Below are 26,545 nucleotides of genomic sequence, written 5' to 3'. Positions count from 1 at the left end.
TGCTCCAGGGCCGGGCCCCCATGCACCCACCCGCCCACAACCCCGGCAACACACCAACCAGGACCCGAGCCCCCGAGGCCCGGCCCGGGCCCCCGCCCAGAGACGGAGCACCCCCAGAACCCCACGCCCATCCCGGACCCACCCAGGGGCAGCCAGGTTGCCAGGTCAGTAACCCACGTCCGTCAGCACAGACCCTCCCCTAGCCCCGCTGCACGCAGCCGCGAGGAAACAGTCACCTGAGAGCCAACAGAGCCCTCAACCGGACGTGACCGCTACCCCGGGTTGAGCCCCCCAAGGAAGATGCCTCCGGGGAACCCCCCGACGCCCTAAGCCTGTCCCTACCCCCTCACCAATCACAACAGTGAAGGCGGGACCAAACTATGACCCCCCACCCCCACTAGGTGATGGAGCTGATAAAAGGGGCCCAGAGCAATTGATCTGATGTGGTGGCAGAGGCTGTGTCAAGACTAATGTAATCTAATAGATAATTTCTATATTGGTTAGAATTAAGATTATTTTTATTTTTCCAGTTCATGAGGACTGTTTTCTTGGCTATGCATAGGGCAGTGAAGATCATATGGGCTATATTCTTTTCTGAAGTGACATTATCTAAGCTGCAAAAAAAAAAAAAAAAAAAAAAAAAAAAATGACAAAGGATGAACTGAAGCTCTGCCATCACGTAATGTCGCATACTGCTGTTTCTGATGTCATTTGAAAAAAAAAAAAAAAAAAAAAAGAAAAAAAAAAAAAAAAAAAAAAAAAAAAAGACCAGTGAAAATTTCAAGCTATAGTATTTGATCTGTGAAGCTAAAATTTCCCTACACTCATTACACATATTCACACTTTGTATGATAGAAGTTTTATTGAAACCAGCAGAAAAGGTTTTAAAAATTTGGCTAATTTGCCAGTATGATGTTTTGTTTTGTTTAACTGAAGCTGTGAGAGTAAATCCCACCTAACAGCGCAGTGCGAGTCGTCTCACCTCGGATGTGATCGGCCTCCTGTCTGCACTTCAAACTGTTTTATAATCCAAGTGTTTGTAGGTGAAGCCTCTTTGACTTCAACTCTTGTTTAACATCAAAGTTCAACTTTGTTTGTTAGCAAATGAAAAAAAAGTCTGCTTTATTCTCTTCAAAACTGAATTTGTTATTAATGTAATTCAGACTCTTCCACATACTTATGACTCCGCTGTTCTCTCTTTCGTAAAATGCCATATTTAAAAGAAAAAGCTTATTTTATTTGTAATTTTTCTCAATGTTAATTATTAAGAAAAATGCCCGTAACAGGATGTCGAGTTAGTTTATCAGGAACTGTTTTTATTTGTTTATTAAAAAAGCAGCAGGACAAAGTATGATCATTAAATACAGTTAGGAGTTCATAGCAACGATGGCACACGTCAGCTCACGTGCATTTGTTATAACAGGCCTGAAATAAGCAGCCACTGCCTTTGTGTTAGTAAAATGTGATGAAGTTAGTTTTGTAAATTTACCGTCTCTTTAAAGAAAATGTTCTTTTTGTCTTCATTTGTGTCTCCCCTCGATAATTAATTCCCGTGTTGTCTCATTTTGTCAGAATAGGTGTTTTTTTGTGTGTCTGGCAGATAATTTGTCAAAAGTTCCAGCTCTACGTTTCTAAATGACCTTGGAAAAAGCACATAACAACAAATAAGAGACACTTAACAAATAAAGGAAACTTTTCTCACAACAGACTTTTAATGATTATTTAGGTAAGACAGTAACATGAGCAGAATCACGGTCGTCCACTGTTGCTTCCACTGAAATGTTCTGATGAACGGTCTGTAAATTACACAGAGGGGAAAAAATCTAATGATTTCACTTAACTGTCACAAAATCACACCTATGGACAGGTTTCTATCTTTTTTTAAGACATTTGTTTTAAAATACAATTTTTCAAGGCACTTTGATAATTTTCTTTTACGTGAAATTATGACAAATTATAGATGTGTAAATATAGTGTTGTCAATGGTTTTTTACCTGTGTGTCATTTCCCTCGGCTTATTCAGTTTCATCACGTGTACCTTCAAGGGGACTCCAGCACCCATGGCACAACTCAGTTTGCTATCAACATTGAAATAAAATATAATCTACAATAATATACATTTATACATGAAATATGCATATAAATAATTATGTAAAGACAAAGAAATTCTAAGTCAAGTTTTAAGGTTACACTAATATACAGCACATCTGTGTCACTGTAGCATAAAATTGAAATAAGCAGTTTGAGCTTGTTGTGTTAGTAAAAATGCTTTTAGGAGTCAACATAAAACAGAATTCACACAATTTGTGTAGATATTTGCCGACACAAAGTAAATGTTGATGCGGATGATTGAATGATCTTAAATATAAATATTACAAAATATTAAAAATGAATATTAGTCTAATTTTACTTAGTAATAGATGATCAACTCTGAAGCAAGTCATAGATCTGTTTATTTTCTTGGTATTTCAAGGCCTATTCTCTGCTGGTGCTGTGCTTCCTTCATGCAGCTGAAATTAGAATGGATAAAACTTTCAGAACACTTTCATAAAATCCTACAATATGAAGCCAAAACGCAGCGCTGGAGGTTTTAATTTCTGCCTCTTTTTTAAAATAATGTTTTTCACTCCATGTTTGAAGATCATTTCAAATCAAACAACACAGCAAAATAATGATACAGTTAATCTCAGTGAGTCAGCAGCAGCATGAGACACACTTCAGCTGATTCGTGATGATAAATATGTCTAAATAAATATTTATGTAGACTGTCATTTGTTATAAGCTTTCAACATATCTGTGAACATCAAACAGTGATATATTTTCTTACCGAAGCTGTGAGAATAAGTCCCACCAAACAGAGCAGTGTGAGTCCTCTCATTTTGTAATCAGCTTCCAGTGAGCGCTTACGCCTGTTTTATGATGCATGTGTTTGTAGGTGGAGGCTGTTTTACTTCAGCTCTTGTTTAACATCAAAGTTCAAATTTGTTTGCTTACCTGCCCAAAGTCTGTTTTATTCTCAACAACAGGGCAGATGTTAATTTGGTGAGGCTGGTTGCTCTCATGGGCGTCCCCTCCAATAATGACTTTTTTAAGTTTAAGTTTCTGTAAATATTATATTCCTTTGTTTGAAAACAGTACATTGTCTTGTATTCATAGTACGTAGTAGTGTATGCAGAGTGTAAGCAGGTATTGGTAATGTAAAGCAGTACTGTGATTTTTTTGGTTCCACATTTTCATGGTTGTGTCTTAAACCAATAAAACACCAAGTTGTTTGGTTTTCTGTCATATTTCAAAAAGAAAAGCAGCAACTGCTCACACTAAGAAGTTAAGATTTACTGTAATGACAATGACAAGGAAAAACACAAAATAAACTGCTCTGTGTGAACGTCTTTAGATTGTCAGTTGTTGTTGTTCAAAGCAAAGTCAATTTAGTTTATTTATACAGCACCAAATCACAATAACAGTCACCTCAGGGCATTTTATATTGTAAGGTAGTCCCTACAATAATACAACAGAGAAAACCCCAACAATTACACGACCCCCTATGAGCAAGTGCTTTGGCGACATTGGGAAAAACTCCTGTTTAACAGGAACAAAAATAAAAAGGCTTCATTTGGATTTTGGACTTTGGAGCTGGAGAAACTGCCTTCACATTTCTGTGGTAAACATTAAAGCTTTTGTTTGTTTGTTTTTTAATTAAAATAATGTTTTTCAAAAGACTAAATAAAATAAAGTTTTTCAAACTTTAACATGACTTAAAGGTCTTTATTTTGCTGCAGTTTCTTACTTTGGTGTCCTTCTGGGGGCTTTGTTCGAGGGGCTCTGTAGGAGGGAACCCAAAATCACTTTCCACTGGCCTAATGGTGCCGTTCCACTGATGGGATTAAAAAGGAAGTCAGCCAAACTTTAGGTTAATGTGAGTAAGATGATAAATGCATCTTCATCCTCTTGCATTTCAACACTTTTCACGTGTCAGTCCTTACTTTGCTTTATGAAACCTACCTGCACAACAGCTTTATTTTCTGTGGTTTCCTCTTGTGGCTAAAATAAGAGCACATTTGAACTTTAATGAGGAAACAGGTTCCAATGCTTGTAATCATGTGTTTGTTTATTCCTGCAAGGTCGTCGACTTTGGACTTCAAATAAAACAGAAAAATAATCAAAACCTAACCCGTCCCTTAGAAATAGCAGCAATTAGCACACTTTACAATTGAAAACTATGATTATATAATTGAAAAAAAATCCCATAACAAAGACATTTTTACTGAGAATAATTAAAGTAAGAATTCTACTCATATTTGAGCAGCACTGCTTATATTTGTCAAAATCTAATTTGATTTTAAGTCTCACCTAAACAGATTAAAACATGAAACACTCAAAGTTCACACACCTCTGTTGAGTTGGACGTCCCGTTTGTACCTTCCATTGGCCTAATAGATAAATATCCAGCCTAAAAAATATATATTTAAAGCAGCTTTAGTTATAACATGTTCACTTCCATTTGGCAGATCATGTAAAGGACTTTTTTTGTCTTAAACATTTCAATGCATAACAGAATGAGCCTTAAAAAATCGATTTCTGTCACTTAACTGACATAATGTGATCAAGCACACATTTATCATCTAAAAAACAGAAAATATTTAGATCTAAAAACATATTATTTAGAAAATATTTAGACCCAAAACCAAGCAGCGATTACACATTTGTTTAATTATTTATATATTTTCATTATTAAGCTTGCAGGAGTGATTAAATGCATTAGTTCGCTGTGTATTTGTTTGCAGTATTGAGCAACAATACTTAATTAATATTTATCTTAATAGACATTTAAACTGAGTAAAAACTTTGAATGAGCATAATTGATTTTGCAATGATATAAAAATGATTGTATTTGCACTACCTTACAGAACGGTGGCATTTAGTACTTTTTTTTCTTACCTCTGCAAATGAAAAGTCTGTCAAAGGCAGATCTGTCAGTGCAGCCAGAATAATTCCCACCATAAGCAGTGTGAGTCCCCTCATCTTAAAAACAAGTCAGCCACCTGTGTGCACGATGTCGGCTTTGCAGTCCCAGTAAGAGGAATTTGAATTTATGGTTTCACTTGTAGGTTAAAGTCTCAACTTTCCTCGCCTTCCCTCGTGACGCTCTCTATGTCAAGTTTGAGTTTGTTAGTCAAACTGCTTTCCTGTTTTGACAGCTGGTTGTCTTCTGTATCTTTTTCTGCAGCTGATTAATCTTCAGTCTCTTGTACGTTAACATATTTTTCTCCCACAAAACTCCGACGTATATTAATCATTAGTTTGCTTTCTGAAATTTTAGTCCACCTACTTGCTCAACAGCATTTTCACTGCTTTGGTTCGGCACCTGAAGTAAGAGGAGGGTGCACTTTAATAAGAAAACTCATACCAGTGATTGATTATTCCTACAAATAATCAAAAAGCTAACCTCTTCCACAGAACAACTGAAAATTATAATTATTGAATTACTTGTATTTAACATTTTTCATGTGCAAAAGTAGGACTAACAGGATGGGAAGTAGAGTTTAAAGAGAAGAAAAAAGTGATAGCAACTTTATATCAAACACAGAAAAATGCACTTAAATGCGTTGTTACAGTCACAGCTGGATTACAATAAAAACTGAAGATTCAGGACTGGAAACTAAAATTCAAATTACATTAAAAATGCTAAAAGATGAAAAAAAATTCAGCTTCATGTATAATGAAACATTAATAAAGCAACAATGAATGATTCTTTTTCTTGCAATACTGATTTGAGAGAGATTTCACCACTGGGGAATTTGTTCTTCCCTTTAACCCACCACAGGAGGCTCAACCAGGCATTTATGTTTTCAAATAACATGAAAATTGATATTTAACTTGATATGATCTGTTCATGTAAGCTAGCCTAATGATAAACCTGAGTAAAGTGGAGCTAGACTCTGATGTCTTCTCCAGAGACCTGAACTCTGGATCTGCATCCATCTGACAGCCAGATTCTTATCCAATTACACACATGTCCATCTTTAGACAGAATAGTGACAAATAGACACAAAAAAAGCATTTGCAGGAAGAGAGACACAGCAAAGGGCCCGTGGTCAGACTTGACACCTGGTCTCTGCATCGAGCCATGTGGTGAACCACCTGCTCAACGGGGCGAGCTAAACTTGCAGCCTTTAGTCATTTTGTTCATATAGTTAGTGATATGAACCCATTAACATTACTGCACTCTTTGCAAGCTTTCACAAGACTGTTCGGCAGGCAGCATCCATCTGCCAGTTCTGTGCAAATAAGCACACTTACCGTATTTCTCCCAATCTGGCTTCTCTTCATCAGCTCCCTGTTAAATCCCAAAGTAAATGTAAAATCTCTCTAATCACATACAAGGTGTTAAATAATCAGGCCCAATCTCATCTTATAGGCCTTTTAGTCCCGTATCACCCCAGCAGAGCACTTCGCTCTCAGGCTGCTGGTTTACTTGTAGTTCGTAGAGTTTTTAAAAGTAGAATGGGACGCTGAGCTTTCAGTCCCTTCTTCTGTGGGCCCAGCTCCCAGTTCGGATTAGGGAGTCAGACACCCTCCACTTTTAAGATTAGACTCAAGACTTTCCTTTCAGATAAAGCATATAGTTAGGGCTGGATCAGGTGACCCTAAACCGTCCCTTAGTTATGATGCAATAGGTCTAGAGTGCTGGGGACTTCCCATCATGCACCGTTTCTTCTTCACTAACTACACCACTGATTTTATCATTAGTTATTATTAATCTCTGGCTGTCTGCCACAGCCATCTTTATCCCGTCTTCCTCCCATCACCCCAGCTGGTCATGGCCCCTCCCTGAGCCAGGTTCTGGCAGAGGTGTCTTCCTGTTAAAATGGAGTTTTTTCTTCACGTTATCACCAATTGTTTGGTCATAGGGGAGCGTTGATTTTTAAGGTTTTCTCTGGATTATTGCAAGGTCTTTACCTTACAATATAAAGCACCTTGATATCACTGCTGTTGTAGTTTGGTGATATATAAATAAAGCTGAAAATTTGGCCATCATCTCTCACAAGCCGTGCCCTCTACTTTATGGTTCTGCTCATGTCTCATATGTTTTCCTAACATCATTACACATTTTAGTGTCTTGCAGCCTCTTGCCTGTTCTTTGTTCTTGTATGTTAACCCAGCACACAACACACGACAGAGTCAGTCAGCTTTTTACATGGAAAGTAAAATTTATTATTCCTGAACCACAAAATAGACTTCTTTGGTTGTACAAATTCACTAGTTACAGTCTTGTATGAGCTATAACCCTCAACCCTAGGACATGAGACCCTTTTCCCCTCCAGCCTATTGGCAAGTAAAAGCCCCCGAAGAGAACTCAAGACGAAAAGAATTAAACACAGAAACTCGAAACACTGCATCAAAAATGTAGTGAACCCCATCTGGAAAAAAAGTTTTATCTACTAAAAGATTTTTTTTAAAGATATTAGCTGTTGCGAATGTTATCAAACTGAATTTCAGTCAGTGAGAGCAACACGGAAAGCTTTAATTAGAAGACACTACATTAAATTAACACAAAATGCTACGATGCTGTGATTCTGCAGAAATACCCGTCACTGACACTGTGTCGAGCTGTAAGCTGAAGAGTCTGAGTGAGATCCATGTCTTGAGAGGGACTAACCGGTTCTGCCTCTCAGGCCTCTCCCATTAGCAAACCAATATACATGCAGAGAGCATCCCAGCGCCAAGCCTGCCTGAACCCAGATGCATCAGCAGTCCACGTGTTTAGTGTAGGTCCAAGACTGGCTCAGTTTCACACCCCAAATTTTGCTTTTCCTCTCAGTATTTGTACATTATTCACACGATAAATGATTTTCAGTGGCGTCAGATTTAAATTAACCATAGACAGAAAAAAAACAAACAACAAAAAAATAAAAACAACAAAAACACACACCTGCTACCTTCACATCACTGTGGCAAACCTCATAACGCAAGGAAAGTGGTGATTCACATTGATTTAAAAAAACAAACAACTATTACCCTTAACAGGGCAGGATAAGTACCATTAATATTAAAATGATGCCAAAATGCATGCTCCCAAACTGCCTGCTCCATGCTGCTTCCTCCATTGTAGTCAGTCATACTCTCTACAGAGGAATGTGACATTGCTAAAGGCCCTGTGAAGTGGATTTGAAACAACTTAGGCAATTGAATTTGTAAATATGGCTGTCGCGAACAAAACTGATGAGTTAAAAGCGAACATAAAATGAAGTGATATGCAAATAATGGGCTGAAAGCTGTGATTTTGTGACTCATTAACAGATGGCGAGTCGCATTATCAGCTGGCCTCCAGGCCGGGATAGGGTGAAGGAATAAGTTCTTTAAAAGGCGGACCAGTGGCAGTGCAAAAATGATATGTACTCTTTAAAAAAAAAAAAAAAAAAAAAAAAAAAGCTCACCACATTTTGTGACAGTGAAGGTAGCAGGATGTTCCCTACTCGTTTAATATACATATATGTGTGTATGTATATATATACACATACACACTCCTGTCGGCCGAAAAAAACACTGAAAGCCTATGAATGTCTCTCAAGAAGTTAGTATAGCTATGACCCATTTCTTTTCTGCGTTTGTCTTCCAGTATGTTTTGTTTAAAAGCATCAAAAATCACTGAAGGCTTAGAAATTAAAATTTAAAAAACCCCTAAAAGCTTTGATCTCTAGTTAAAATAGATCTGATTCTACGAGGCAAACTGAATGCTAAATGGAAAGAAATAAAAAAAATAAGTAGCAACCCTAGCTAACAACGCTAGCGCTTTCTTGCCGCTGAGGGGCCGTCGAGCAACTGGCCCTCAGACTGGAAAGGCAAGACTGGCACGCGGGCTCTAAGTGTCTGTGTGGCAACTATCAGCGTCGCAGACTTTACAGTGGTTACATACGGCAGAGTAAATCTCGCTCTACTGACAGCATGTGTAGTGTTTGGTGAATCTGCACCTCCTGTGGACGCACGCCCCTCTGAGGCCAGTGCTCCACAGTGTTTGTGAAGTTGTGTATGTTTGCGTGACGTCTGCAGGGTTTTTCTTCAGTGGGTGAGGTGTTATGTGGGCACAGCAGTTTCCAGGCTGCGGCGGCCCTGCCTCAGTTTGCGCTTGTTGCTGTACAGAGCCATCTCCTCCAGGGCGGAGGTGGCAGGCAGCGGGGTGACGTCGGGGCTCGCGGCGGTTCCTGGGAGGGGAAAAAAGAAAAGAGAGAGAAAATGCATTTGAGCTGCTGCAATTTCTCATCTTTTCTTGTGACAGTATCTGCTGCAGAAAAGATCAGAGCGACAGGACAGAAGATCCCTGTGAATCCCGTGACCCTGCGAGAGACACCCCACATTTAGAGCAGCAGCTGGAAACGAGCAGGAAACAGATGCGTCCAGTTTCTGTGCTAAACTCAAACCAATGACTTCAGTATTTCTTAAGTGTTTTCACTGCCAAGTCCTTGTTTTAAACATCCCTTCACTTCTCTACTATAGTGACTGGTCCTGCTGATCATGTAAATTAAAAACAAACAAACAAAGGAAGCACATAACCATCATGTAGCTGAGTTTTTACATGTGTGCATCTGCAGGGCAAAGAGGTAGGCCAAAGCTTTGCTGAGCCAGCTGAGCAGGAGAATAAAAGCAATGAACACAGTTGTGGTGAGATGTTTACGTACACTCGTCGTGGGCGTAAATGTCGTAGTAGTTTCAGGTGGTTTCTTTGAACTTCTTTTTTTGCAAGGTGGAATGATCGTATAGGTCCAACAATTAGTCTTTTAAATTGACAAGGCAGGGTCACTTCTAGTTAGTCATCATGACTAAGTGCTGCTGGTAGTTTCTCTTTGCAGAATAAAAAGCTTGTTTGACAGCACTCATTGGATTGACACATACTAACACTGGAGACCCAAACCAGCACCAGTGTCCACAGTGAAGCCGGTTTTAAATCGCCATGGACCGAGTGGGTGCCGACCGCGAAAGAAGCCCCTGCTCCAAAACTGACACCTTCAAACTCGACTCAAATTTGGAGTTGCCCTCTTGGACAAACCAAATGCCTTCTGGAGAAAAGTTTGATGGCCAGTCGAGACAAAGACTGAGCTATTTGTCCACAATAATAAGAGGAGTAAATGTGCAGCTTTCAGCCGTCGAGTATGGTGGTGGTAGCATTATGCTCTGGGGCTGTTTTGCTACTGGTGGTACTGGTACATTGCACAAAGTGGATGGAATAGGATAAAACTTGGATGTTCCAGCAGGACAATGATCCCGATCCACAACTGATTTAGGAGTGGATAAAGGCAGCTAACATTAAATTTCTCGAAACGGCCTAACCCAGGCTCGGCCAACGCCAGGCCTCGAGGGACGGTGTCCTGCAGGTTTTAGATCTCACCCTGGGTCTACACACCTGAATCAAATGAGTATTTCATTACCAGGCCTCTGGAGAACTTTAAGACATGTTGAGGAGGTAATTTAGCCATTTAAATCAGCTGTGATGAATTAAGGACACATCTAAAACCTGCAGGACACCGGCCCCCGAGGCCTGGGTTTGGACACCACTGGTCTACCCAAAGACCTGACCGCAATCCTGCTTTTAAAGCCAGGTTAAAGCCAGAAACAAACCAATTTACCAAACAATTCAAAGAGTGGTCAAATAAGGGACATTTAACCAAATATTAGTGGTTATATTATATCTATGTATACATTTCACCCTGTGTGGACTAGAAAAAAGGCTAAATAAATTCAAACTTATGCACCCGGTTCTTGTTTTTTAAAGTAATTAAAGATAGATGCGATCATTCCACCCCAGAAAAAAAAAAAACAGTTCAAAGAAATAATTATAAACCTAAATTACCAAGACACTCATGGCCATGATGACCGTAAACTTCTGACCACAACTGTACTTACTCAGTTTTAATAAGCAAATCATGCTTTCAAAATAAAGCGAATAAGTTTCTGATTAGATTTTAGCGCACACATGTGGTTTCTCTGGTGCACGTCTTTATATTTAAAACAAATCCATGCACAAATCAAAGGACTGTGGTTAAACTGATCCTTTACACATAAAACGTCCCTTTGAATCAGTAGCTGCTTCCTGTCTGGTGGGGAGCAGATGGCAAAGCAAACCCAGGTGGACACACCCATCTTATACCCAAACCCCCAACTGTGCCACACAAACAGCAGGTTAGAGTGTAAATGTACAACCCGACACACACCCCGACAAACGCTCCTCGCATACACACACACACACACACACACACACACACACACACAATAGGAGCCGCTTATCCCAGGTAGGCACCTGAATCAAAGGGGATAGAAGAGGTTGAGGTACAACTTCCTTTTCCTATCACTTCACCTGTTTGTGAAGCTTTTTTTAATTTTGATTTTTAAGTGAAACCAAAAAATAAAATAAAATAAAATAAAAGCAGGAGTGTATACTCCATCTGTACCAGAAACCATTATTTGTTCTACACATGTGAGAAGTTTCCTGCCACGTTTTCTTGGCGGTGTTGGATTAAAATGACTGTACTATCATTATGTGACATCAGAATATTACGGTCACATCTAGGGATGGGTATAGTTTAGGTTTTATCCGATACCGGTGCCAAACCGGTACTTTTGAAACGGTGCCGGTGCTTAAAGAATGGAGAACACAAAATTGGTCCAAAAACCTCTCATGTTCAGCTGTTTTTTTGTAAAAAGATAACAATGCTAGCCTTTTCTGCAGCTATGGGGCATATATGGTATCACTCTTGGCTGGAAGCAGTGCTTAAACAATGGAAAAAACACAAACTTTGTCCAAAAACCTCTCATGTTTAACTGTTTTCCACTTTTTCTTTGGTCATTTTAGCCTTTTAGGCCAGGGTGAAGGGAGTATCTGCCATCAAACAAGAAGACAGCCGCATGTAGCTATGATGATGTTTGCTAGTTCACCTTACATGCATTAATGTAATAACGTGGTTAGCCTACTCAACGTAAATTACACACGAACAACATTAAGCTACTCACGCAGAGAAGAACGGCTGCTGCTGCATCATCATCCGTCATCATTTCTGCTACACTGGCAGGCTACGGGCCAGGACTCTCCTCTTCGGGTTTTTGGGGGATGTTGCTAACTCCGGGTCCGATAACAGGCAACCCACGCACAGTAGATGTGCTCGGTGTGAGGTCTCGCTGCAAGCTATCAAATACAGCGCATTTCTCGGCTTTAAAAAAAAAAAAAAAAACGCTATGCGTCGCCAGGTGTTTCATCAGATGTGAGGTGTTACCTCCTTTGCACAGTATCACAGTATCAGCTTAAAGCACTTGTTGCAGGCTGCTGAGTTTGCATATTTTGCTGTGAAGTACAGCCAGACTTTTGACCGCTTCGCCTTGGACATTTTTAATCTGTAGCTCTGCTCTAAAAGAACGTACGTACCTGGCCCCGCCCACTATCCTCGGAAACGTAAAATGATTGGCTAGAATCTAAAGTGTATCACAGCTCAGGAAAAAAAAGCACCGAAATGTGCGCTGCTTTTCGGTCTGGTTACTACCGTTTATGTCAGAACACCGGTACCCATCCCTAGTCACATCAATATCTTTGTTATACAGAAATAAAAACTATATATTTTGCTTGATACCTCAAAGAAGTCTGCTTTTATCTTACAGCTGATTTCTTACTGTGGCTCAATACACTGGTTAGGCAGCTTGTTTCTGACACTGAAAACAATCATTTTGTGTTTCATAAGTAAAAGTTTGGAGTTATTGTTTCAATATTTTTACTTATTTGAAGTTATTTTCTAAAATTTTAGTTTTCTTCTTAGAAGTAAATCCAAAGACGAGACTTTTTAAAATCTTGTTATCTGCCAAATTTTTTTGACATAAGCTCTTTTTTTCATTGTTTATCAGCAAGAATTCCCGCTACTACAGTAGTTGCACTCTGTGTCAAAGACTTTTATTTTGAAAGTCAGAAACAGGAAGAAGCCCATGCATACAAATAAATGAGGTTTCTGGTACAGTTCAGGGCATAACAATCAGCACCACGTACCTGGGTTACTGGAGCCGTCATCGATGAACTTTAAGTCTGTGTCAGTTGTGTCTGGGGACTGAAAGAAATAAAAAGAGACTCTTATTAACAGGGACTGACTCTGGGGTTTAATAGCGTGTAGCCCAGGGGAAGCCTTCACCAGGTGAGTAGTGGGGCTGGCAAGGTAGGAGACTGTCAGGAAACATGTCAGCTGCTCTCTGCAGTTTAGCAGGCAGCACTGAAGCTCCTAATCTGTCAGAGCCACAAAGCCAGAGTACATCTACTCAACTACTCCCCCCAGGAGAAACGGGCGTGTTAAAGAAGAGGGCGCCGATTAAGTCATTGGCGTCGAGGTTTCTTGTGTCAGGTGGACACACCCACAAAAGAGAGGACAAACAGAGAAACAGCACTAATGCATCGATGCACAACGGGGAAATAACAAAGAAAAAAAACAAGCAGAACTGTAAGGAGTCATCTGTTGCTTAATTTGAATTAAATTGATCATGCTTGGAAGTGAATTATCTATTTATTCACTCTACACAAAGAATTTAATGTGTCACTCAACTGAAGCCGACACACATGACAGGCTCAGACGTTTTTCAGATGATGCACAAACACAGACTTAGCTGTGGTTGGAGTTATTCCATGATACGAGCTGTGAAGGCTTCCCTTTATATCTCCACTCCACTTTAGGAGGCGGGGGACTCAACCAATCAGTGTACAACGCATTCTTCTGTTCGGCCGGATAATACGCTTGACTTAAATACAGCTGCGACGTAGACATCATGTAAATTTCATTTTAAAAGCTACTGAATTTGTCTGCAGGGATCGAAGACAGTATACACTGATCAGAGATAACATTATGATATAGAAGCAGGAAAGATGGGCAAATGTAAGGATTTGAGTTTGAAAGGACAAAATTTTGCTGGCTAACCGACTGGGTCAGAGGATCTCTAAAACTGCAGCTATTGTCGGGTGTTCCCAGTCTGCAAGGTCGTGGGCAGCAAAGTCTCACTGAGCACGTGGGGAGCATAGGCCTGTCAGATCCAACCCTCATCTGTGACATCTTGTTTCAAAAAAGGTAAAAATCATTGCCTGACACTTCAAAATTGGAATTTGCTTTATATTAAGTATATATATATTATATACTGCAGTGGAGGGTTCAGTTCACAGCCACTATAAAGTCAAGGAATAACTACAACTGCGAATAATTTGTTCTCTGTGAAGATTAAAGATAGGTTTGGAAACCCCCGAAGGCTTAAACGACCGTGCAGGAAACAAACAAACTGAAAATTTTTGTAATATCCATAAATATCCCAGAATCCCAGACAGCGGTGTCACAGACGACGGATATTCGACTCAGAAATAAACGACCACTTGCAAACAAGCGCTGCTGCTCCACCTCTACACCAAGATTCCCCTGCTTCTCCCCTCTCTTCCTCCACATGGGAGGAAATTAACTCTTCCCCAAACAGATGGATACAAACGGAACCGTTATCCTCTTGAGAGCACAGAAGATCAGCGGATGAGATGAGATGAGCGCAGATGAGAGGAAATGTCAAGAAGGACATGTCATTCTTCTGCATGATGTTCAACCCATGCGTGGAACAAGACAACTGATGGCAGTGAGTGTGAGAGTGAATAAGATACAGAGTTTTCCACCCAGGTTAGTGGGATCAAAGACCTCTCTGCATCCCAGCAGCTGCTGAGCGTTAATGTTTGCGACCGATTAGTTGGCTGCGAGATAGATAGATGTGAATGGATACAGCTAAAGATGCTGTTACATTTGTGAGTCACAGGTGTGAGGCAGGAAGGGAGGGAGGGAGGCTGATGTGGTGTGCTGTTATTTAGATTAAAAGTCCGCCTTCATTGTGCAGGTGAGAGTTAGTGAGCCACACCACGAATAGGAGAGAGAGCACGGATCGATGACTGAGCGACAACCTAGACTGTAGTCACAGGGAGGCCTCCGGATTAACAGAAACTAGACGGAAGAGGCAGCACGGGAAAGCCAGGGAAGGGAGGGAGGGAGGAGGAGGAGGCTTGATGCCTCCGGAGATCGGCATGCAGCCAATACCTGGATGTCGTATACGGGTTTGGAAGAAGGAATGGCAGCAAACTGTCGGTAGTCAAACTTCTTTGTTGACACGGACTAGAAGGATAGCAAACAGGAATGAGCAGAGGGAGAAGAGGGGAAATAAGGGAAACAAAAGAGAGGAAAATGGAGGAAGTGGGACAAAGTATAGAAAGGAGAAAACACAGCGGAAGAGGGGAAAAAGTCAGGGAATAAGAGGAAAAGACAGAATAAAATGGAAGAGGGAGAGTGGAGGGCAGAGAGGCAAATGGGTGATTTAAACAGCCAGCTGTGGCATTGATGGGAGAGCAGTGTGTGTGTTTTCAGCTCTGATTGGATAGAGTGGCAATGAGCAAGATGGTGGATTCATGTCAATGTATTTTGATGCAAATGTACCTCTTCCAGCTTGTGAACAAACGAGCCTGACGGTTTCCTTTATTCAATTAAATCACACTGTAAAGTAAGTGTTACAGCTTTTTTTTTTTTAAATATTATGATGACTCAAGCTCTCCAAGTCAGTACAAACTAGCAAGTGGGGGAAAAAACAACAATTAAATCAGTCAATAAGAAACTGAAATTCAGGATTAAATCTTACCAGCCTGCCGGGCGAGGTTAATCCTCGAGGACTGAGCTCTGCTAAACAGACAAAGAAATGTACTTGAGCAGGTAGAAAAAAAGGGTGGAAAATGAGCTTTTTAGGTGAAAAGACAAACACAGTTTCCTTTAGCAGCAGCTTCTTACCCTCCATAGGAGTGGGAGAGGGTGTTGGTGCAGGCGAGGGTGACTCTGTCAGTTGATCTAGTGTCCCACGTTTCTTCCCGTCCCGAGACTTGGCGATGACCATCTGAGCCTTCAGTGCATCCTGCTCCAGAGACTTCATTCTGCAGGAGGAACGACCGCAATCAAAAAAATATTCAAAGGCATTTAATAAAGTCCAACTTTTACAGAAATAGGGAGACAAAAAACTGACACCGTCTCTCTCTCACACACATATATGCACACCACTACGGGTGGGTGCAGGCCAATCACTGCTATTTTTGGGGTGTTCCTTGTCCTGGTTTGCTGGGATTAAAAAAAATAAAATAAAATAAATGTAATTTCAAAGCAAAAATTAAGGATGCACTCCAGGAAAAGGGACCACCTACTGCTAGTAGGCGTACCCTCAGCTCACAGAAAGCTTGCGTACTTACTGCGGATCGCGTGTTAGTAACAGTACAAAAAGAACAGCAAGGCACAAATGAAAACGAAGAGTTCTGCAGAACGAGGGTGGAAGACAAGACAGAGAAAAGAAAAGAGAGGCGGGAACCAAAAGGAGCTGGAGATGGGAAACAGCAGAGACGTGCAGAAGCAGTACGGCACTGGAAAGGCAGCGGAAGCACTGTCAGTGTTGCTGCGAGTGCTTGCTTGGACCTTTCCGAACTCGGCCTCTAGCAAAGTACCCCAAATATCAAAGCACCCCAGCACAACCCCACGATGCCGTGCATCTGGCCCTGGCGGCCGGGGCCGAGGAGCAGACCTGAGCTGGGAGGCTGCAGAGGAGGAGGTACAGGAGGAAGTGGGGGGCTGGGGTGCCGCGGCCGTGCCCTGAGATGCCCTCACTCGGGCCTGGTAGAGCCTCTTAGCCAGGTCCTGCTCATACTGCCTAACATCCTCCTCTAGGCCATAGGGCCTGTGCCCCACAAGGTCACAGAGAGAGGGAGGGAGTGGAATAAAAAAAGTGTACGCCAGGATGACGGAGGAATGTGGAGGACAGGAAGAAAGGCACACAGACAAAGAGAAGAAAACCAAAGAATGGAAGGTAAAACACCAATATAAGTAGGAGAGCCAGAAATGATAAATAAGACAATTTTTAGACACAGTAACAGTGAGACAGAGACAGACCACACACGCAGGATAGTCACTAAACTAAATCTACCGAGAATTTACGTTTGCTTTGACATAAAGTAACTTCTTGAAGCCTTTTATTTACTAGCTTGACAAACTGTAACAGGAAACGTGGGACAGAAGTGTCTCTAACCCTAAAGAATTTGCAACTATAAAAGTTTGGTCTGATCCTTGGTTTCCTTCGGTACGCATTTTTCTTTGCGTGTGGATGCTGCCGTCTTCCAAAGTTACCATCCAAGTTAAGTCTCCTGTTACTCAAAAACTGCTGAAATAAATCCACAAATCGAGGTTTAGCCCTGAAAGCATTACATTCTACTTATTTTATTATCCTTGCTTAACGTGTGGCATGGTTGTATTACCGTGCTGCCCTCCACATTGCTCTCTTCTCGGCTTCCAGGGCTCGTTTCTCTGCAGGGGACAGGTCCTTGTCAGGTGCCACGGCCAGCTCGGGGCTCTGCATACGAAGTCTCTCTTGGTGTCTGCGCTCTGCTTTGGCTGTTCGGATGGGAGCTGCTGACTCCCCGGGGTAGGCTGGGACGAGACTGATGGGATAGATGGGTGCAGTTAGTTTGGTTTCTAGGCTTTGAACTCTGAACCCACTCAGTCATCAGAGGGAGAAATTGAAAATTCTGCAGCTTAAACTGACCACCGCACTGGGAGGATGATGCGAGGAGTGTGATCAGTGGCTAACAGCAGGTAAACATGTTGTCCTGTGTGTTGTAATTACCCAGTCATTGAGTTGGGCCTCTGCTCCAGCCTGAAGCTGTCCTCCAATGAATTCCTCTGAGAGTCTCCCTTGCCATCTACTGAAGAAGGCCTTCATGCAAAACGAACAATTAGTCTTCAGTGTGCGGAAGAAAGTGTAAAGAAAAATAGATTCGTCTAACACAGCTTCTCACCCTGAGCTGTAGTTTGGCGGTGTGGAGCAGTGCTGCGATGGGGTGGACACCGGCTCCACTTTGTACTCCACTCCATCCAGCAACACCTTTCCGGTGGCCTTCATCTGTGCCACCTGCTTGGCCAGGTCCTCCTCATCCTCATCCTCGTCGTCATCATCCAGTAAGTACTCCCGCGCTCGCTGCTCAAACTTCCTCTCTGGTAACAGATTATCATGTAAACACACTCCACTGATTTGAACACATTCCTTAGCTGCATGTGGCTAAGAAGGACACTCAGGAAACAAACCTTCTTCCTCCCTCATCTTCTTGAGGTCATCCTCCCCGACGAGGGAGACTCGAGGCTTGGGTTTTTCTGGCGTCTGTTGCTTCACGTCGATCTCAAAGTACTTCTGTCTATCCCTGAAAGAGCGCTGCTCTGGGCTGTGCTTACCACCAAATACTGGGCTCTGTGGCATCAAAATCAGGACAAAATGAACAAAATTAGAAGCGATAAATGCTGAAATTAGAGCGCTTGCATTTTTCCCTACTGAAAAAGCAATTATATTATAATAACATTCGTATAGTGCTGCAGATTGAATGCTGAAGTCTGCACGAGTCAGCATTGTTGCACATCAGGTTCCTTCGTCTCTAAATCTATAAAGGTTTTTGGTTAGATGCTTGAAATAAGATGTCTGGTTAACGTCACAGTTCCACAGATTTTATTCTAAAATATACAACACCCCAGTAAATATCCCACAGAGAAGTGGCTAAATGAGACGACAAGAACTTTTAAAGTTATTACAATGAACACAGGAGGTTAGTGATTGTGGTGAAATTCAGGTCATGCAGCTGTGGTTTAGTTCTCTTCCACCCCGTGTTGGCACTTTAAGTTGTTGCAATTGCATTTATGCTTCAAAATCATAACAGTGGTGTCAACTTGTGGAAAATTATCCCGCTGAATAGGGCTGTTCGATATAACGATATATATCGGATGACGATATAAAAACGTCTATCGTTTCATTTTACGCTATCGTTTGTTTGGTGGTGTCGCAAAATAAACTTTTTACGGCAATATTTTTTCATCGTTTTGATGGTCACTGTAGTGGCTATATTAATTTCGTAAAGTTCTCTCTTTCTCTTATATTTAATATAACCACACTACGGACAGACAAGCGCCTGTTTTTATGCGTTGTCGTTAGCAACAACGACGGTAACAGCATCGCGTGTCCGCTTGTTTATGTTCCACATAAACCTTTCACAATAAAGCTCAAGATCCCGTTGAGGCTTTTCAAAATAAACTAAATCACGTGAAAGAGCAGATTATTTACGGATGAGAAGTAAAAAAGAGCCGCCAGGTGCTAAAAAATAAACCTTAGACTCAAATGTTAGAACAGGCTTTTCCCCGCAGCACGCCGTGTAATAAATACTCACAAAGAAAACGGCGGCCGTTACAACTTATGTCAAAAAATGTATAGTTTCATGCATCGGTTAAAACACTCGACTCCAGCTACATGACGCGCAGCTGGAAACACTTCCCGCAAGTCGAGCTGCCCAAGATTCACAGAATTTACAGAAAATGTTAAATTTTTGTGATTTATATCGTTATCAGACGACAGAATTCTTATATCGGGATATGAGATTTTGGTCATATCGCACAGCCCTACTGCTGAACAGAACAAATGTTAGAGTTCGTTTTCTGTGATAACGCAAAAGCACAAGGAAAACAAAACAAACAAAAAAAAAAAACTCTGGTGTCTGGGAAGATGTTAAATGCAGGATCATCTACACATAGAAAGTCCTCGCAGCACTAATTCCGACTAATTAAAGCTGCAGAGACATTCGCAAGAAGGTCAAAAGATGTCGTTAAAGATGCAAGAAAAGCATCTCAGACCAAGGAGGACGAAAAAAGAACAGCCATAAAATATTACCCAGCACCATTAAGCTGCATCACATCAAATAACTGACGCTCCCAATTCCTGACAGAAGTAGCATAGTTGTCTCCAACCTGTAGGAGCACAGACCCCACCACCGGTCAAGCCAAGCACATGAGCACAGGGATGCTCTAGCTGTGTTGGAGGCGGTGGGTACCTGCAGGTCCATGGAAGGCGTGGAGCGGCGCGGCACTGCTGCAAAGCTCATATACTCACGACGGTCTGATAAGAGGGGTTGCCGAGGGGAGACCTTGCCGGTCAGACCCTCGCCAGCTCCCTCCCGACCATCGGTGTCATCAAACACCTCGTTGTTCAAATCAGGCTGAAAAGGCCACACAGGTCATCACCAGATGATCAGTGCAGCACGCTTTGAGCAGATGTGCAAAGCTACAGCTTCAATACTCACATCTTAAACACCATATTGACCCAAATATAATGAAACTGTAGAGGGGGACTTTTAGAAACTAAATGTCTAGAAACAACTGCTGTCTTTATTTTCTGGTCAACGTGGTACAGCAGACACCTGTGATATGTTTACTCACCTCTGGAGAAGGTTGCTTTGGTTGGAAGTTGTTCCTTGTGCCATAAAGGTCCTGTTGGTAGTGCAAGAAATGAGTGTTAGCAACATGAAGGACACAAAAATGACTCAGGACTTAAATGACTACAGAGGACAGGCAGACCGATTAACAGATACACAGGACGTACAGGAGTCAGCACACCCCCCTGCAATATCACGTCAAATGATTGAAAAGTGTAACTACATTGCTAATAAGATGAACAATGAAAAACAAACACAGTAGAGTGTGATCGCTGAGACAGAACTCAGCACACCTGGGATTTTTAAGGAAGTGAAAACCTTGTTGTCCACTTTGATCACAAGGTGATGCCACAGGTTGCCTCCCACTAGGCCCTGGTGGGAGGCAACTTGTCTCCAGAACAATTGCTATAGTCACAAAGTCTGGTGAAGGTTTGCAAATAACTGTCAGCCGATTTCTAAATACAGACAGAAACTACAGAAAATGTTTTATAAAAATCCCACAATCGTGTACATTTGTACATTTAACAGTTCAACTGAGTACTGAACAGCAGCCTTATAACTGCGTTCAATGTGTGCTCTTTTGTTGACATTTAGTGTTTGCATGTTAGGTTAATTATGCTACATAGTTTCAAGAAGACCAAGTTTGGGTGACCTTCATCCCATGAGGCACTTTATGAAGCACCCTGCTGGGTAATAAACCATCTCTATGTACAATTCATCACTAATGTTACAATATATATTTATATTAATTTAGTTTGCAAACCACAACTGGCAAAAACTATTCAGTTAATTTCAATTTAATTTATATAGCATCACATCACAACAATAGTTGCCTCAAGGTGTTAAAGACCCTCCAATAATACAAAGAAAACAGACAAAACCCCAACAATCATATGACCTATAAGGCGCTGATAGACCACCTATGAGCAAGCGGAGAAATTTCCAGCACAACCAGGCTCAGGGAGGCAATCAGTCAGGGATGAAAAACTACTTTGCTAAAGGACAGAGACAATGCACTTTTTAATCATTTGACATTTAAGCGATATTGCACAGGGGTGTAATATATTTTTAAATAAATGTGACTGAATATTGGTACACGAGCCACACATGAACGGATGGATGGATCGAGAGTCAACACCAATATGACAGATGATGGCAACGAAGGCATTCCACACGTCACAGCACGTCACAGGCCCCCCCCAACAAGGCGCAGGCTTCACTTAGCGCAGCCTGCTCCAGTCAGGAGGATGCGGCACGAGACCAACCAGGCAGCACAGCATGCTTGTGTTGTTGTAGTGACCCGGTTGAGTCCGGACAGCACGGCCTACCTGCGGCGGCTCCAGCACTGCCAGTGAGCGAGGCACGGCGGCAAACGCCTTGTATGCCTGCTTGACATTCATGGGAAACTCGTCGGGCGAGGAGGGGGAGGGGGCGCGAGGCTGCAGCGTGGGGAGGGGGTCACGGAGGGAGGGTGGGAGAGGTCGATATGGTAAAGGAGGCGGGGGGGAGGACAGACAGACGGAGACATGGAGGAGAGGACAGACTATGAAAAAAACCAGCAACGTTGAAGAAGACTGTGGAGGAGAACAGGTGAAGAGCATGGCAGCTGGTTTCATGTGAGAGAGGAGGGAGTATGCCAAAAAAGACAGACAGTAGGGCTTGGAGAGTTCAAAGCAATGGAAGATTTCTCCCGTCAATGAGCAACTTTATAAAACAATCAGGAAGACGTGAGATGAAATCATAGGTTCATCAGTATTTTCTGATCCACTTGAGCTACTTGCCGATAGAATGAAATGAGCGAGGCGGTTAACTTTTAGGAGTTATCCTGGGTCGAGTCTTCAGGTAGAGCTCAAATAATTACAACCTCAAGATGTGCCCGAGGCTGAACACACTCAGCCCCCCTGTGCACTCAAACACTTCAGATTTGGTTTTAACTTCTTTGGAACCTCATTTGTGTGCCATAATTACCTGTAACTGCTGCACTTTTTTAGTATTATTACTATCATTATTTTTTAGGCTGTGTAGTCACAGCATGTGGCACGGACGCCAACAGCAGAGAGAGAGAGAACAGCCCTACGTGGTGGTGAGGGGTCTTACAGAGGTCTGGGAGTTGAAGGGGGAGGGGCCATGCTGAAAGGGGTTGGGGCTGTGGCCGTCTGGTGTGGCGGGCGAGTTGCTGGGCCGAACACGCCCCACTGGCTGGATGGCACCTGGTCGCGTCTGGAAGGAAAACAAATATTGATAGTAAAATAAAAGTGAACTGTTGCTTGAGTTGATGAAGTTTAATTAGAATGAATGAAAAGTGGGTGGAGTTGATGAGTGAAATACATCTGAGCATGTCTGCAGATTTTATAGAACATAATTAACATCAAGCTCCGCCTCCTCCAGAGCTACTTCAGGCATGGCAATTCTGAGCACCTAAAGAGACTTTAAGGGTCTGTTTAGCACTTTAGCATGCATTACTATACTGGCTAGACTGTATGTATGAAATATATATGTTTAGATTTTAGACTTTATTTAACTGTTCCTGGGAAATAATTCCATCACTTTAGCACCCACCTGTATAGTAACCAGTAGGCTATCAAATACAAGACCATAAATAGCTTCATATATGTGGTTAAACGGACACAAACTGGACTCTACTCTTATACTGCAAAATACATCATCCTAAAACCACTATTTCTGAGCTCTGGAGACACTCACTGATGATGAGGGGTTGTCCTTGACAGTGGGAGTGGAGGTGTAATGAATATTTGCCTGCAACGAAAATTAAAACAAAGCCATGACAATGACACAGAAATGCATGGATCAGCAGCACAGTGAATAAAATCACTAAATGTAAACTTAAGGGGCTTTTTTAGGATGATGCCAGGCCACATAAAGACACTCTTCAGAAAACTCGAAGCTACCAGAGTTTACCTTGAGCTAATATGATCACCAAATGTGGGACAGCGGTCGTAATATGCAACGCAGATTGATAAAGCTCAAGGGGGGAACAAAAACGATCACCCAGTGAGAAGATATTAAGCCATAGCTGGTCAGTAGATCTATTTCTCCAGTCTGCATGAGGCAAACCATGAGTAATCAGCTGGCTGCGGAGAAGCAGTCACATGCTTTTCAGACCACTCAGCTAGTTATGTTTTACTGTCAGAGAGCTCAGAGCAGCGTGAGCTAAAAAAGAAATCCAGGCCAGCGCTGAAAGGGCCGCATGCCCCACTTACGAAGCGGGTCTCCCTGCCTGCACACAGGGAGCTGTTGGAGGAGTGGTGGCTGGGCTAAGGGTGGGAGGAGAGGTCAAAGTGTCAAATACCTCCTCTAAAGAGCTACAAGTGACTCATGGAAAAGGGATAAAAAAATAAATAAATTAAAAAAAATTGGTATGAGAGCAGGCGATAAATAATAGAAGAGCTGGGTTTAAGAGCCGCTTACCGGTTGGATAGTAGGAGAGTAAGGGGCTTCCCTGATTGGGCTTTCCGTCCTGGTGAAATCAGAGGAAGGCGCCTGGAAAAACAAAAAGTAAGGACACAAATTTAACAGCCGCTCAGTTTCACTGAAAACACAGAGCAGAAAACAAAACAAAAACAAAAAACTGTTTAGTCCAGCTGTGAATTTACGCCTCCCTAAACATGCGCTTTTCTGTGCCGTGCTCCTTCGTGACCCTCCTCCTCCTCACAGCTGTCGGCTCAGACATTCCAGTCGATCCTCATCACAGACTCACAAATACCTCACGAGGTGCCACAAGCTCTGTGCTCACAGTAAAAACATGCAACTGTTCAGCTGGTTATTATTAAAACAGGATTAATATGAATGAATTGGCCAAAGAGCGTCCTAGAGAGAAAAAAAATTCTTTCACATGAATCATCCAACTGAGAGTATTTATCTCAGAGTGCAGCTTTCTGTTAACACACCATGCTGCCTCCACACCACACTCAGGCGGGCGTCTCTCTTGCCTTGCTGAACAGCCAGGGCTGCAGCTGCCCCTGTCTGCCGTAGCCCACCGGAGGCCCCGACAGGATCTGCTCTCCAGGAGGAAGACCTTTTCCTCTGCGATTAGCCACCAAGAAAGGGTTCTCGCTGAAGCAAATCGACTGAGAGTCCACCAGGCACTCCTCTTCTTCAGGTGCAAGGGATGAATTAAGAGGTGTCGTGGAGCCAGTACTCTGGGGGGTGGAGGTCCCATCAGGGGAGAAATGGGATCCTTGAAGATAGCTGGGGTCTGAGTTCAGACTGGAGCTGGACTCAGGGTCCAAGTGGCTGAGGGACTTAGACGGTTCATCTAAACCAAAGCCTAGGGGCTTTAAAGGAGCTGTGTACTGGGCCTGCACGGGGGCCTCCATAGGATCAGTCAGAGTGACAGAAAACTGCACAGCAGCAGAGGAAAGAGGGGGACAGACAGACAGTAAACCAGTGACAGGAACTCCAGAATACAGAGAAGAAAGGAAGCTGCTCTCAGTTAGATTAAACGACAAAACAAGTTGATTACCACCTCAATTCCCTCCTCACAGGTTTGGCTGTTCTCACTAAAGTTACTGCAGAGACCAAGGGGCACCAATTTCAACAGCAGAAAACTAAATTTGTAACTCTAAAACTTTAACTGTATGTGATCTCAGGTACACTCACTGAACACCCCCCCCCCCCCCCCAGGCTAACTGGTTTTTGCAGGTACTGGAAGTGCAATGATCTTCTCTTCATCTTTAATTTCCCTCCAATAGAAGTGCCAACTTAACAGCTCCATAAAAAACATTAGTGGCCTGTTTGTAGGACTTCAACTATTATTTTCAAAATATTACAGATTAATCAATCTCCCAGTTACAGGTACACCAGATGGGTCATGACTGGTTTATAAACAATAATAAAAATGCCAGTTTTTTAAATTTTAAATGCGTAACTTTTGATAGGATTAAACTTACAGGATAAGATGCACTTATATTGATCAATTCTAACCCTTAAAGCCGCCAATCAAATAGATTTTTCTATTAAATATTTGCTATTAAACCCTAAAAGGACTTTGGATTAGGGCTTAGTCATTTAAGCCCTGCTTTTGATCCTGAACTCATTGTTAGTTAGAAAGAACTGGATGAAGATGCTGTTTATGGTGAATGACCCAACGGGCCAGTCGTTAGAAGATTAAACTGAATGAAAACACAAAGAAACACATAATTTTCTGCTTGTGTAATGAGATATATATTATATTCATTGTGCTTAAATAGAAGGTTGCATGAATGACTCATTTGTCATCAAAATATTTTAACATTATGACCACAAAAAAAATTAATAAAGATACTAAAACTCGCTTTTTAGGGTCAGCTTGAAACTAATTAAGTACAATCAATACAATATGTGGACACTGAATACATACATTCATGTAGTATCTGATACATTCTCTAAAACGTGAGATGAGCTCGACAGAGAAGCGTCTTGGTGCTAAAAAAAGAGTCCCTCGCCTCACTAAATCTTTCCCGAAGCCTTTAAGATACGTTTCCCAGCGGCCATCATTCAAGACTCGCCGCAGCCCACACTCCTAGCATGTGCTTTAAATAAACATTATCAGACCAGTGAGACATTCGGGCTCCAGCACACCTTCAGCTCCTCCTGTACTTAACAGTGACGACTACTGCTCGTGTCACAGCTGAGAGAATACGCAGCTTTTAAACCAACGTTCACTCTGAAACTGAATCTCGGCCATGTTCTGTTTCACATACTTAAGACCTTAAAATCGTTAAAAATCTTCAGGTCAGTTCAGACAAACTGCAGTGGAATTTATCCCACATGGCCTTGACATGTCTGGTGATAATCGAAATAGCCACACTAAGAATACAGCGAGCATTGTGAAGCAGCAAGGCAGCTCTGTACTGTCAGAGTCGGCGCTGCGATGAGGATCAGCGAGGTGGAATGTGAACGAGTGCCCTTTTGGCACTGACACCGACTGCGAGGGACAGCTGGGGCCCGGCTGTGACAGAGCAAAGTCAGGCTGCTCGTTCGCCGGCATGCCAACGCGCTGAGCTGTCTGGGAAGTCCAAAGCAACCTGGGAACTGAAGCGTTTAAACACTTCAGTCACGGCTTTAAGTGAATGCCATGAATCAGTAACAGAAAGCAGAGTCTGAAGTGCCAGAACAAAATTTATGGAAAATGTTTTCTGTGTAAAATTAAATGATAGCTCCATTAATCAGGATTTGGGATGTCCTTAAAAACCAAATACATATTTACCAATAAAAAGTTTTACTAACAGAAAGTATCAGATT

The 26,545-nt window shown here is 42.1% G+C and overlaps 2 protein-coding genes across 15 annotated transcripts in view; both read right to left on the bottom strand.

The window, feature by feature from the left end:
• Positions 1-1,318: 1,318 nt before the first annotated feature.
• On the bottom strand, positions 1,319-5,239 carry LOC146662400 (uncharacterized). The gene is made up of 6 exons (XM_085419022.1): positions 4,939-5,239; positions 4,391-4,450; positions 4,003-4,041; positions 3,788-3,874; positions 1,995-2,078; positions 1,319-1,796 (listed from the first exon to the last, which is right to left on the bottom strand). The coding sequence occupies exons 1-5, from the start codon at positions 5,020-5,022 to the stop codon at positions 2,016-2,018; spliced, it is 333 nt and encodes a 110-aa protein (XP_085275148.1). The 5' UTR covers positions 5,023-5,239; the 3' UTR covers positions 1,319-1,796; positions 1,995-2,015.
• Positions 5,240-8,322: 3,083 nt separating this feature from the next.
• scrib (scribble planar cell polarity protein) overlaps positions 8,323-26,545 on the bottom strand; it is a 79,044-nt gene continuing 60,821 nt past the window's right edge. For 5 of the 14 annotated variants that reach the window (XM_085419007.1, XM_085419009.1, XM_085419010.1 and 2 more), the window contains 14 exons: positions 23,732-23,803; positions 23,006-23,059; positions 22,400-22,522; positions 21,631-21,741; positions 20,307-20,357; positions 18,141-18,300; positions 17,855-18,050; positions 17,683-17,772; positions 17,315-17,497; positions 15,813-15,952; positions 15,667-15,707; positions 15,075-15,149; positions 13,022-13,079; positions 8,323-9,203 (listed from right to left, as the gene is read on the bottom strand). In XM_085419007.1, the coding sequence (XP_085275133.1) occupies positions 9,076-9,203; positions 13,022-13,079; positions 15,075-15,149; positions 15,667-15,707; positions 15,813-15,952; positions 17,315-17,497; positions 17,683-17,772; positions 17,855-18,050; positions 18,141-18,300; positions 20,307-20,357; positions 21,631-21,741; positions 22,400-22,522; positions 23,006-23,059; positions 23,732-23,803 (1,482 nt within the window). In that variant the 3' untranslated portion in view covers positions 8,323-9,075. Of the gene's footprint in view, positions 9,205-11,264; positions 11,294-13,021; positions 13,080-15,074; positions 15,150-15,666; positions 15,708-15,812; positions 15,953-16,587; positions 16,741-17,314; positions 17,498-17,682; positions 17,773-17,854; positions 18,051-18,140; positions 18,301-19,921; positions 20,087-20,306; positions 20,358-21,630; positions 21,742-22,399; positions 22,523-23,005; positions 23,060-23,731; positions 23,804-24,252; positions 24,664-26,545 lie in introns of all 14 variants that reach the window. The other 9 variants (XM_085419021.1, XM_085419017.1, XM_085419008.1 and 6 more) reach the window with 9 other exon arrangements.

Source organism: Rhamphochromis longiceps, linkage group LG9, assembly GCF_057381845.1.
Source record: "Rhamphochromis longiceps isolate RC_006_pf linkage group LG9, R_longiceps_female_GT1.1, whole genome shotgun sequence".
Lineage (NCBI taxonomy): Eukaryota > Metazoa > Chordata > Actinopteri > Cichliformes > Cichlidae > Rhamphochromis > Rhamphochromis longiceps.
The sequence above is the reverse complement of the archived record's forward strand: the minus strand, read 5'-3'. Positions and strand labels throughout refer to the sequence as shown.

What these genes read in the sequence shown, in the direction of transcription:
- LOC146662400 (XM_085419022.1), bottom strand. Translation starts at nt 5,022, where the DNA reads ATGAGGGGACTCACACTGCTTATGGTGGGAATTATTCTGGCTGCACTG. An exon ending in GGACGTCCAACTCAACAGAG is followed by an intron (nt 4,042 to 4,390) that starts GTGTGTGAACTT and finishes CTCTTATTTTAG; the next exon opens with CCACAAGAGGAAACCACAGA. An exon ending in AAAATAAAGCTGTTGTGCAG is followed by an intron (nt 3,875 to 4,002) that starts GTAGGTTTCATA and finishes TAATCCCATCAG; the next exon opens with TGGAACGGCACCATTAGGCC.